The 13,110-nt window shown below is 39.1% G+C and overlaps 1 protein-coding gene across 1 annotated transcript in view; it reads right to left on the minus strand.

Annotated features, from left to right (window-relative positions):
* Positions 1-13,110, minus strand: part of CLSTN2 (calsyntenin 2) — a 693,642-nt gene that overhangs the window by 39,347 nt on the left and 641,185 nt on the right. The window contains exon 9 of the mRNA XM_032797107.2: positions 7,453-7,615. Coding sequence (XP_032652998.1) covers positions 7,453-7,615 — 163 coding nt within the window. The remainder of the gene's footprint in view (positions 1-7,452; positions 7,616-13,110) is intronic.

The following is a 13,110-nucleotide window of genomic DNA, read 5'->3' on the forward strand; positions in this document are numbered from 1 at the left end:
GATCAATTATCTTTAGTCCTAACCAATTACGCTGTGTCAGGACTCATACAGCAGAACTCAGGATTCCACCTTTTTTATTTAAGCTGTCGATATGATTGCACCATAAAAGAATCCTGAAAAAGCATGTGGACACAAACAACTGGCATAATAATATATTGGCAAGTTACTATTTAATCTTCTCTCTTGTGGCACTTTAGGCAATAATGAAAACAAATTGGATGTGTACATTGCAAAAATGTGTGTATCGATGAAAAAGTAAAGTGAACGATGGAAGGATACTGAATAAAATCCCTTACTTAGTACTAATAGAGATCCTCCACTCAGGACGAATAAAAAGTGTTCTGTTTACATAAAATATTGCTAAAAATAGTACACAAAAAGACGGTTGTCACGAGGTAATTGGTGTCAATGATAAACGCACCAACTCTGATGACCTTAGAGTCCAAAATGGGTAATCGCATTAATCCCCCTAAGTTTATATTACCAACTAGGATCGTAGTTGCGTGCCACACACCGGACGTGGCAGTGCCTGTAACTACTGGTCCCCTCAAACCTTCCCTGGGACCTCAAGACCCAAACCCCTTGAGTCGCAAACAAAGGAAAAAACCATCTCCCTCCTCTTCCTCTAGATCTCCCCTCCTCTGGTACACTGATAAGATCACTGTGACAACTCCTTGAATAAAACAGAGAGGAAGTTACCCCCTCCTCTTCCCCTCAGCCAGAGCAATACCAGATTCAAGCTCCTGAGAATTTAAAACAAAGAGGAAATTCACTTCCCCTCCTCCCTCTCTCCCTCTCACAAATCCCTGTGAGTACAGACTCAGTTCTTTGGCATTAACAAGGGGAAAAATGCACTCAGGTCTTTTTAAAACGAAAAGCTTTAATAAGAAACAAAGTAAAAATTATCTCTGTAATCAAGATTGGAATATTACAGGGTCTTTTCAGCTTATAGAGCACTAGATGAGAATTCTCTCCTCCCCCCCCAGCATCATACATAATAAAATCTTCCCAGCACACAATAACCCAGCCATAGAAAATACACATGCAACAACATTCAAATAAAGAAAACATATCAAAAAGACTAAACTGCCTTTTCTACCTTTATACTTACTAATTGAACAGAAAGGTATAGAGAGCCTGTAGGTACGTGTGGTCACTTTCAGAACCCAGAGAGAACAATAGACAGAAAAACACACACAAAGACTTCCCTCCACTGAGATTTTTAAAGTATCTTGTCTCCTGATTGGTCCTCTGGTCAGGTGTTCCAGGTTCACTGTTTGTTAACCCCTTACAGAGACTTTAACCCTTAACTATCTGTTTATGACAAATGGCAATAAGAACAAGCATTTTTATTTGGGAGTAGGATAATATTCTTCTACTGAGAATAAAAGCCCCAACTTAGATGCTGGTTCTTAAAGCACTACTAAAATTACTCACAATTCTCCCATGATTTTCTCACTGGAATGCAAAATTAAATGAATTTCCTGAAGACTGACAAAAGCAGGGAATATAGTAGTATTCATTTAGACTACAAGGATGCGTTGGACCCAGTTCTCACTTACACTCTAGTAAATCAGGAGTCATTTCTTTGATGTCACTGGAGTTTTGTCAGAGTTAACCTGGTGTAAGATGAGAATCACAGTCAGGCCCATTATGGATGGCTATCCATGTCTTCCATCCCCATGAAGACCTAAAGGAATACAAACTCTGGAAATTCGAACTAAAGTAACCTAGTTGATGCAGATAGGACGCTTGATGTGTCTAAGTCTCAAGCTTAACTTTATCATATGGTAAGTCCAAGACAGCGTACATTTAGAAGATCTACAGCTGCTTTTGAAGCAAGACTCAAGAAGAATCCAGAGTGGAACTTTGGCACTTCCTGTATTCCATCAGAACAACTGAAGGGAGAAAGAAGATCTCTGAGTATCTGTAAGGACAAATAACTCCCCTAACTCCTCAGAATGGATGTGATAAACAATGCCATAAAAATAGGAGGAAAGAATTACTCTGAAACTGAAATGTTATTAGCAGGAAATATTTACGACAAAGAGCAAAACTCTCTGTCTGAGTTTCCCACATCAGATCCTACTGTACACCGTTCAGGAATCTGATTTGTCTTGCGTACCCCAAGTTTCACCTCACCTAAGATCTACTTGTTTCAAAATCAGACAAAAATACAAAAGTGGCACAGCACACTATTACTGAAAAATGTCTTACTTTTTTATTTTAAACATATAATTATAAAATAAATCAACTGGAATATAAATATTGTGCTTACATTTCAGTGTATGTATATAGAGCAGTATAAACAACTCATTGTTTGTATGAAATTTTAGTTTGTACTGACTTTGCTAGTGCTTTTTCTGTAGCCTTTTGTAAATATCTGGATGAGCTGACATACCCTCTGGAAGACCTCTTCATACCCCTACGGGTATACATACCCTGGTTGAGAACTACTGTCCTACATGATGTGCCTCAAGGAAAGACAAGACTAGCAAGCAAGCGGGTGGTTCAATTTTAAGCAAGCTCAACATGGATCCCAAAGTAGATGAGGAAAAAAAGAAAAAAAAACTGGCTGAAAGACTACCCTCTCTTATAACCTGGAACAAACTTGGAAGAACAGCTCCCATTTTCCAGGCAAGAAATGAAATCTGTCATACCGAAAATGTCAAATCTGCCATATGAGAAACAGATGTTCCAGTTAATGCTAACACATTAAATTAAAAACTTTTGTTCTTGATTTTTATTATGCCCATCAATTGCAATTTTTCTTCTCCTTATACTGAATTTTTAGATTGCCATTCTTTCACACAAACTATGGATATATTTCAGTGATGGCACTCAGCAAATAGCAGCCAATACAGTAAGAGAAAGGACTAGATTTTTTTTCTTCAGGTTATTCTGATTGTGTTGGCCTGGATACCTTTTTAAAATAGTTTAACTTTGATGAATAGCTACTATGCATACAGAACTATAAGAAGACAGGCGTTACAAAAGGGAAAGCAGAAAAGGATGAGTGATTGATACTTTTTGAGGCAAGAGATTAAGATTTGAGTTCTGACACTGCTAATTCCTGTTGTTAAAAGGAAGGGGAGGGGGAAAACTGAGTAATTTATCCACAGAATAAGCTGCTATACTGGCAAATGAAAGAAGTACTGTCTGGTGGTCTGAACCCTGGATTAGGGAGTCAGGAATTTCTGATTTATATTCCTCGCCTTGCAACAGATTCTCTTGTGTGTCATTTAGCAAGGAACCAACCTCTCTGCCTTTTCCCATCTGTTCTTAAGTACATCACACATTGCTATGAGACTATGTTTTGCAAATGCTTTGAAAATGAAAAGCACTACATGAAAGTCAAGCATTTTTTGTTATTGGTATGAATGGATTATTCTTAGTTCATTCACAGTAGCAATAATGTGGTCTTGAAGTGAACATTAACAAGTGAGGTAGAAGCAGCAGTTGACTTTATAATATTAGCAGGTGCTTCACTGAACAAAAGGATGAACATTGGCAATGGGAAATGGAGTGCCTCTTTATTCCACTTACAATCCACTAAGCCATCAAGCTGCACTGGATAAAATCCAGTCCAAGCCAGAAATAACTGAATACTGTTACCACTTGCTGTCTGCATGGTGGTCTAATGTACGTGAAATAACTTTGTGGTCTCAACAGAGCTGTTGGGAGGTTGGACAAATATCTCTATCAAAAATCCATGATGACATAGCACTTTAATTTTCACCCTTACCAGCAATCTCAGACAAGGGGTCAAGATGGCCAAGAGACTGACCTATCCTCATTGCTACAGGTGGGCAAACTGGAACTAGGTTGAGGCACATGGATTACTTCTGGAAGAGTTCTGCACCCCTGCGAGGGCACAGAATTCATACCTTCTGCAGATTTCTTGGTTCCCCCACAGAAAAATGGCGGAACCAAGAGATCTGCGGGGAACACACACCCCTTCCCTGGCAGCCTGGGCATGTCTGCTGGGAGCAGCTGGCAGCAGAGAGCAGATCACTGAGGGGAGAGGAGGGAAGGTGGGTGCCTCCCTCAATCTGAAGAAAGGCCATTTTCCGCTAGTTCCTCATCTCCTGCTCCATCTGCTCGACATAGAGGTCATCATGGTCATGAGTCTAGAAAAATTCCACTACGATTTCAACATTTCAACAACTTCCACCCAGCCGACCGCTATGCCTACCTTCATGCCTCCCACTTCCATCCCGGGCACATCACACGATCCATTGTCTACAGCCAAGCACTGAGGTACAACGCATCTGCTCTAACCCTCAGACAGAGACCAACACCTACAAAACTCCACCAAGCATTCTCAAAACTACAATACCCGCACGAGGAAATTAGGAAACAGATCAACAGAGCCAGACGTGTACCCAGAAGCCTCCTACTGCAAGACAAACCCAAGAAAAACCAACAGGACTCCACTGGCCATCACATACAGCCCCCAGCTAAAACCCCTCCAACGCATCATCAGGGATCTACAACCCATCCTGGACAATGATCCCACACTTTCACAGGTCTTGGGTGGCAGGCCAATCCTTGCCCACAGACAACCTGCCAACCTGAAACGTATTCACCAGCAACTGCACACCGTACCATAGTAACTCTAGCTCAGGAACCAATCCATGCAACAAACCTCGATGCCAACTCTGCCCACATATCTACACCAGCGACACCATCACAGGACTAACCAGATCAGCCACACCATCACGGTTCATTCACCTGCACGTCCACCAATGTAATATACGCCATCATATGCCAGCAATGCCCCTCTGCTATGTACATCGGCCAAACTGGACAGTCTCTACGGAAAAGGATAAATGGACACAAATCAGATATCAGGAATGGCAATATACAAAAACCTGTAGGAGAGCACTTCAACCTCCCTGGCCACACTATAGCAGAATTCACCCACGAAAGCTCATGCTCCAAAACATCTGTTAGTCTATAAGGTGCCACAGGATTCTCTGCTGCTTTTACAGATCCAGACTAACACGGCTACCCCTCTGATACCATTAGCAAAACTGTATGACTTTCATATGTGAAAGTCCAAGCAATTTAAACAACATTCTACTTTATAGAACACCAAACAAAAGAAAAGTAACAATATTTAAATGAAAATCCAGGCGTATAACTGGAATGCAGGATATTGTATTTGTAATTTAACTTCAATGTATTTAGGAAATGCTGAACAGTTATTGTGATTTTTTTCTGTATAGCAGTTTAAGTAAAATTACCAAAATAAGTGAAACTGGGGTGATTATATCACATTATTTCGACAAATTAAATATGCAGAATTTTGCAGACTTTTGCATTTTTGGTGCAGAATTTTGATTTTTTTGGCACAGAATTCCTCCCAGGACCAATGGATGTTGGAGTGTGAAGATCCCTGCATGCCTGCTACTCATGCAGTATCTCTTCTGTGGATAAACATAGGATTTCATTTTCCAGAACTGTTAACAGGATGGAATTGTAGGGAAAAAGACAAACTGATAGTGGAAACTAATGAAAAGAGAGAACTGAAAAAGGATAAATGCAACTAAGGGGATGCACAAAAACATATTAAATAGTCTTGCTAAGAAAGATCCAAGATTGCTTGCTGATGAGTGCAAACATCCAAAAAAGTTTCTTCATCAAGGATTCTGGAAGTATTTGGAAATGCAACATCATTCTTCATTACTGATACCTATTTAAAAACCCTAAATTCACTGGATCTTTGCAGATTCCATACACCCAAGGAAAGAATGCAAGGAAGTTGAGTTGAGTTATGCTCCCAAATTTTACTGAAAACATATAGTAAATGACAATAGACCAAGCTGGCAAGGTGGATATAGGAGGAGGTGGGAGTTATGCCCCTAACTTGACATTACTACAGTCAGCCATTTGGTGTGTTTAACCACTACTAGCTAAAGACCAAATACCAGATAGCTAGAAATAATTTTAGGGCTCTAAAAGGCAAGGCCAAACAGCTACATAAATGCAGTTTGCTAACTCCAAACAGCTACATAAATGCAGTTTGCTAACTGAAATAAATAAATAAATAAAAAGAAAACAAAAAGTTAATATACCATAAAAATAAAAGAAAATGTTTAAACAGACGATCTTGGTTTTAAGTGCCCTTGTAATATACATTTTGTTATTGTTATAACTAAAAATGCTTTAATAATAAAAAACCCATGAAATTTCCTAAATTTAAAAAATTGGTAACCCAGTAGAGGTGGCTATAATAACCCACTAAATTATAAATTATGTGCTATATTTAAATTAGCTATAAAATTAAGCAAAACAAAACAACAACAAAAAACCAAACCACACACTTTCGAGCAGTCCAAAAAAGCTTTTCTTTGGGCAAGAAGTTCACACAAACTCCCAATCAGCTAGACAGAAGGAGAGCCCCCGAAGACTGGCTGGTAATTACTCAAGACCATCTCAAACTGTGGATAACTATAATGTTTGGGGTGCTCTAAACCTATTGCTATAGCATATATGCATGTTTACTTAAAGCCTAATAAAAAGTAGTTTTACATAAAAGCACTCTGGTTTGCATTAATTATTTATTAAACAAAGAAGTTGCATCCCCATTGATTTATTCCTAATACCACCTGAAAATAAATAAAACAAACGGTTATGTTACCATTCCTTTGGGTTAAAAAAAACCTGGGTAACAGGAGAGAGAAAACATTTAACAGAAAGGGAATACATCCCCTGGGAAAGTATTTTTCCCCTATGTTGAGCAAATTGTACATGTTATTCTATTTCATATTAGGAAGTTGGTTTTGAGTTTTTTGTTTTTTTTAAAGTTAGGCATGAGTAGACGGCAACAGAGGGAAGGTTAACAATGGAAATCTATCTGAAAGAAGTGAACTTTAGAGGAAATCTGATGGAGGAAGTTCCCACTGCATGAAAAAAATGTGAAATAAGAGACAGAAGTACAAGTGGCAGAAGGACAGGAAGGAGGACTGGGAAGAATTCACGGCATAAGAAGGGAAGCAGGAGGCAAGTAAGGCTAATATGTAAGCAGGGCAAGCTGTGTAGGGTTTTGAGAACATGAACAATATTTGGATGAGCTTGAAGCTAGAGACAAAAGAGAAGGAGGTTAGAGAACTCTAGACAAAAGGTAATGAAGATTAGCCTCATCTCAGTACGTGCATAATGCAAGCCAAGTACATTATTGGACAATGGAAATATAGGGCCTGCTTCTACTCTCAGTTCCACTACTTTTGCCATTGTGGAACTTCATTGATTTCAGTGGTATTTCTTCTGTTTTATACCAGTGTAAGTGAAAGCAGAATCAGCTCCCGTCAGCCCCACAATTCCTTAAAAAAAGTTATTCTTGGTGCACTTCACATGAGAGAGGCAGACGGGAAAAAAAATAAACACTCTTTAATTGGGATTTAAATAAATACTTTCTCTCAGTTTATGGACCCTTGATTGTGTTACCTTGCCAGCAAGCACCAACAGTTAGCTGCATGGCTATGTGTGATGGATGAATAGGCCAATCATTTGTCACAAGGTAAGGCTCATATGTCGTGCCGTCCATATATAAGGTAACCACAGGAAACTCAACATTGACGATGTAGTAGTGCCATTCTTTATCACAAATCTGAATAATAAAAGAAATGAAAGATCTTTAGACCCTTTGTCCTGCTGCTGTTTTCATGCAGAATACATTCTTTTGATCATGTTATTTCCAAGACCTGGAATTCTACTGGCAGAAGCAGATAACAATTACTGCACTTTAGGCTGGAAAAGAGCAATGTTAACATTTTCATGGATACATTTTTGACACAATGCTATGGTATTTAGCCTGTAACTCTGTGGTTACATCTCTACACAGGCTGGTCAAAGAGGAGAACTCTCATTGAAATTAACAAAAGACAAACCAATGTTGACAAATATCACAACTGGCACACATGTATAACACATTTTAAACAAATTCCTCTGAAAACACATTCTTTAAAGCAATAGAGCAGAGTGAAAATTCAAGGGGTTTAGCACTTGTTGTGCATCCTTACATTACTTAAGTCAGATTAATTAGTTAACATATCAGAATAGTTAATGTTTGTACAGACTTTCAAGAATATAAGGCTCTATAAAAGTGCTCAATAGTGGTTTTTGTATCTGACCATGATTGTTCTAGACATCTCTTTTTTCTTTACATTAGGAAAGAATTTATTGCTCAGAGAATTTGTTGATGAATTATTTGCCCTTGTTTGACCCAAACATTATTATTTATTAAAATAAATTGCATTTCCTCGGTGCCTAAGGACCTTAGTCCATTGCCCTAGGCACTGTACAAATGGAACAAAAAGATAGGCCCTGTCTCAAAGAGCTTTCAGTCTTGGTTTTCAGTCAGGTAACATGAAAGTTTCCTCATGCAAATCTATCAATGCAACTCAGTCCGAGCCAACATTTTAGCTGCTATTTCAAATGTGAGATCCTATTCTGTTATGTCAATGTACCTCTGTCTTGAATGGCAGTGCCCTCAGCTAATTCCATACTTCTACTTCTTTTGAGAAGAGAATGCCAGCCATGCCAAATCCTGTGTGATCATTTGTGAGATGGATGAGGTTAAAATGAGACTGCCACACCCATTTGCACTTGAAACAAAAATACAGATTTGAAACAGGCATCCAGCTATGAAAGCCTATGCAAACCCCATTGCATTCCTAGCTCCCCGATTCCTTCATGAAATCTTTCAGATTTTCAAGTTCAAAGGCGTAACTCACAATAAAGTGAGTGTAAAAAATGTGTTTTAAAAGATGAAACAGGTTCAGTCATTACTTGCAACTTTGAAGTCTGTACAGATAATTGTTTTCATGTTTTAAGGAAGTGAAACGCTTGAATGCAGATATTGTCCCTGTTTTCCTGAGGCGAGCAGAAAGGTAAGTGATGTTAAAGGGTAACAACTTTGTCCTCAGTTGGGTTAAATGTTATCTGCAGCAATATCTGCCCTTTGAAAGAAAAGCTAATGTTTTGTTCCAGAAAACATTTCAACAAGAGTTTAATCACTTCCATTTCAAATGGACATATTTATTATTGCAGACATCCTGGCCAAACAGCAAGAGATAAACACAACAACATGCTGCTGAAGCCTTTCTTTCCTAAGCAATATAGAGCACAAATGTTTTCTGAAGGTTAAATGAACTAAAACCAAAACTGAAAGTAAATAAATTGGAAAACTGAAAACTCTTTTGAACAAACAGCAACAACAAATAGGATTATTCAGTCTGCCCCTTCAAGGAAAAGCAGGGGTTCAAGATTCCTGAACTAATTGTGATGCATTATACCTACACGTGTCTATCTCGTTACATAAAATAAAATTATTGATGTGGCTGGATATGAGATATTGTCAACACATGAAACAAGCCTCAGAGGTTATAGTCTACAAATTTCTGAGGGCTCCCCACAGGTGCCTCTTTTTGCTATTATAAACAATACTCTTTGGGAGATATCAGGTACCAATGCAGATGAGCAATCCTTGCTATATCCAAACAAAGAACAAGGACATTTTAAAATGATAAAGACAAACACTCTGGGGAACCCTTGTGGTATATTATAACAACCTGTGAACATGCAGCTAGTTGGATTGCTCAATTGACTGAACAATCAGATAATTATACAAGAACATGAGATTAAATCACTGTGCTGAACCAGGATATGATGCCACTTAATCTAGTACCCTGAGTCTGATCAGTATTGGATTCTTCAGAGAAATATGTAGGTGTCCATCATGTACAAAATAACATGTCTATAAGGAAATTTATAGACCATATGATGTGTTAGTACTTTACCCCTAAGGTATTAAAAATAATAGTTAAAAGAAACCATGGCCTAAGTAACAGCATCTGCTTCTTCACTACGCTAACAGGAGTGTAACCAGCTCTGATCCTAAATTTGCACTCAAACACAAAGTATACACTTTGGTAGTCTATGTATTTTGTGTCTTTGATTCCAGTCTCACACCATTACAAAGCAGGAGTAACTCCACTGAGAGCAACGAAGTTATGACCGTATAAAATAGCCATAAAATAACAATGGGGCCCAGCATGCCTCACACTCATGCCCTCAACTTAGAATTGTGTCATTCTCACTTCAGTGGGAAAATCACAGTGGAGAAAGCCTCCTAGGACTACAAACTTGACAACGTGCTAGACTGGGGTGGATGAGGCAGAAAGGTCAAATGGGCTCACAGAAGTGAATGGGCTTGCAAAGAATTCGGCCAAAAGAAGTTTATAGCAGTTAAGCACAATATGAATGTTTCTTACGTTTCCAAACGAAACAAAGACCGTTTTTTTTTGTTTTTTTTTTAATATTAACACTTTTTAGTCTCTGGACTACATCAGTCACTCAGTTTTATGGCTAATTTTATTTCTGCTGCATTCTGTTGTGAGCTTAGAACTGACGTGCCACACTAGCTATGAAGAACTCAAGAAACACCCACACACCCTTTTTGAGGGCCATTTAAATGCTACTACTTTGGCAAGCACCACTATTATGGTCACCACTTTCACAAGACTATGATAAATTTTGTTAAAAGTATGCCTTATGAGAAATCATTTGAAAAGCCATAATCTGCTGAACAACATTATCCTGTTAAAATGTGTGTATCAACATTGTATGAGGAGTTATTAGATTCTACTATGTATCATTGTCATAACATGCTCCAAGGTCAAGACAAGCAGGCACAAACTAGTTTTTTCAGAGAGATACACTAGCACCCTGCCAGGCGTTAAAGAGCTATCATTGGCTTAAATATCCCTTTGTCAGCAACAAGGTTTAAACAAGAAATTTACATTTCAACCATCACATCCACAAGAGACTACTTGTTGCCTGCACCCTAGTTGATGGTAATCCTCAAAGAGAGGAGGGTGGTCTGAGAGAGAGAGAGAGAGAGCGTCTTCCATTTCACCTCTTCTCCTCCCAAGTCTCTACTCATCTCTCAAATGCTGAATTAAGGTGAAGTGATCAGTGATCCCAGGCTGGAAGAAGACCCAGCCTGTGAAATTTACAGCAGTGTATGGTGAGACAAAATCTTTGCTTTTACATTCACTTAGCTTGTTAAGTTAAGGGTAATATGCAAACTAGCACCTATTTTCTTTGGTAGCCAATCCTAAATTTTATGTAACATCATTGTAATTACTTAAAAACTATCTTTCTGTAGTTAATTAACTTTTCTTATTGTTTTATCTTATCTAGTGTGTTTGGATTGAAGTGCGTGGGAAACTATTTGGGATAACAAGGTTGGAGCATATATCATTTTCCTTTGATGAAATGATGGACTTTCTATGTGCTTTCATTGTTCTGTAGTGTGCTGGACAATACAAGACTTTTTTGGGAAGAAGGCTGGGACTACGAATTTGCAGGTGTCTCCCTATATGTAATTGAGAAATGACTGGTCAGAGTGCTCATGGGTTTAGCTGGGAGTGAATTTGCATGCTGAAGGTTGTGTGAGCAGACCAGCAGCAGATATTCTGACAGCAAAGCAGTGTAAAAGGCACCCCATGCTAGAGAGTTAAGGGAATATTGCTGTTCAGTGGTACAGACTGTGCCCTGGGGAATGTCACAGCCACCTACCTACATTTCAGAACATTAGATAACATATTTTATATAGCCTGGACAAATCCCAGCATCATCAGATGCATCCATTCATTGCACTAACAAATTTAAGAGCCTAGGGCCAGATTTTTACAGGTATTTAGACAATACATAAGCAGGTTGGTGCTTAGTGGAATTTTCAAAAACATCTGAGCAGGTTAGGTGCCTAACTCCTGTATTATTTCAATGGGAGTTACATGCCTTGGTGCTTTTGAACATTCTACTAGGCACATATTTGCATCTTCAGACACCTAATAACTTGCTCTGGGTCCTTTATAGAAGTGGATACACTAGAAGAAGCTAATGGAATTATCCAAGACAACAGGACTTAATTTCAGTCACTCAGAGAGCAGCCGCAGTGGCTATTTCATGCGTGGCCAGGTTTCAAGAAATAAAATGATGAAATCAATAATGGCAGCATGTAATTTGTTGTGTAGCCATTTCAGACACCTTTTCTGAACCTGTTGAAGCCAATATGTTTTCCCACATGCATTCTACTGTGGCAACAGAACATAATGCAACCACTACAATGAAGCCGTGAAAGTAAAGTGACAAAATATATTGGTTTGGCAAATCAAGATTTTTTAATCAGATCTGGTAAGAATTTTTTAAATACCCTAATTTATAAAGCTATCCTACTGAGATATTACAGATGAACAAACTTGACTTTAAAAGACTTCTGGGTGGTCAGGGTGGTCTAATCACTTTATCATGTCAGTCTGCCTCTCCAGTTCATTAATCAAATCCCAACTAAATAATCAACTTGGAGGTTCAATGGTATTTATAACCATTAGAATGCATTTTATATAATAGAGAGCTGAGGCAGCTGACTTGGAACAATGTTTCCTCAGCTCTCGTCCACTCATGCCATTTCTCTACCTACGCTACATTGATGACATCTTCACATCTGGACCCATGGGAAGGAGACTCTGGAAAAATTCCACCACGATTTCAACAGCTTCCACCCCACCATCAACCTCAGCCTGGACCAATCTACATGGGAGGTCCCGGTGCCTTCATCTCCTCCCTGGTTGAACTAACCTCATTTCTTAGACTGATTCCTTCCTGCCATCATTATCAATGGCCTCTGGAAAGATTTCCTACTAGCGCTGCATCTGACAAAGTGGTATCTCACCCACGAAAAGCTTACTCAGTATGCTTTCATTTTACCTGCTGTTAGTCTATACAGAGTGTCACGGACACTCTGTCGCGTTTTACAGATGCAGGAACGAAACACTCAGCTTCCACCTTCTGTCACTTAAAACTGATGTTTTCTCTTTCCATTCACATAAAGCCATTTATCGTCCTCTTCCCTGTAACTGCTGCATCTTCAAGGGCAGCTCCAGGCACCAGCACAGCATAGCATGTTGCCTGGTAGGTGGCAAGCCACGGGGGCAGGCCTGCCGAGTTCACTGTGAGGATGGCCGCGCCAGGTGACTCTTCAGCAGCACACTGTGGGAGGTCTGTCTCGGTCGGCAGGCAATTACGGTGGCAGGCGAC

This window comes from Chelonoidis abingdonii, chromosome 8 (assembly GCF_003597395.2).
Source record: "Chelonoidis abingdonii isolate Lonesome George chromosome 8, CheloAbing_2.0, whole genome shotgun sequence".
In the NCBI taxonomy this organism is placed as follows: domain Eukaryota; kingdom Metazoa; phylum Chordata; order Testudines; family Testudinidae; genus Chelonoidis; species Chelonoidis abingdonii.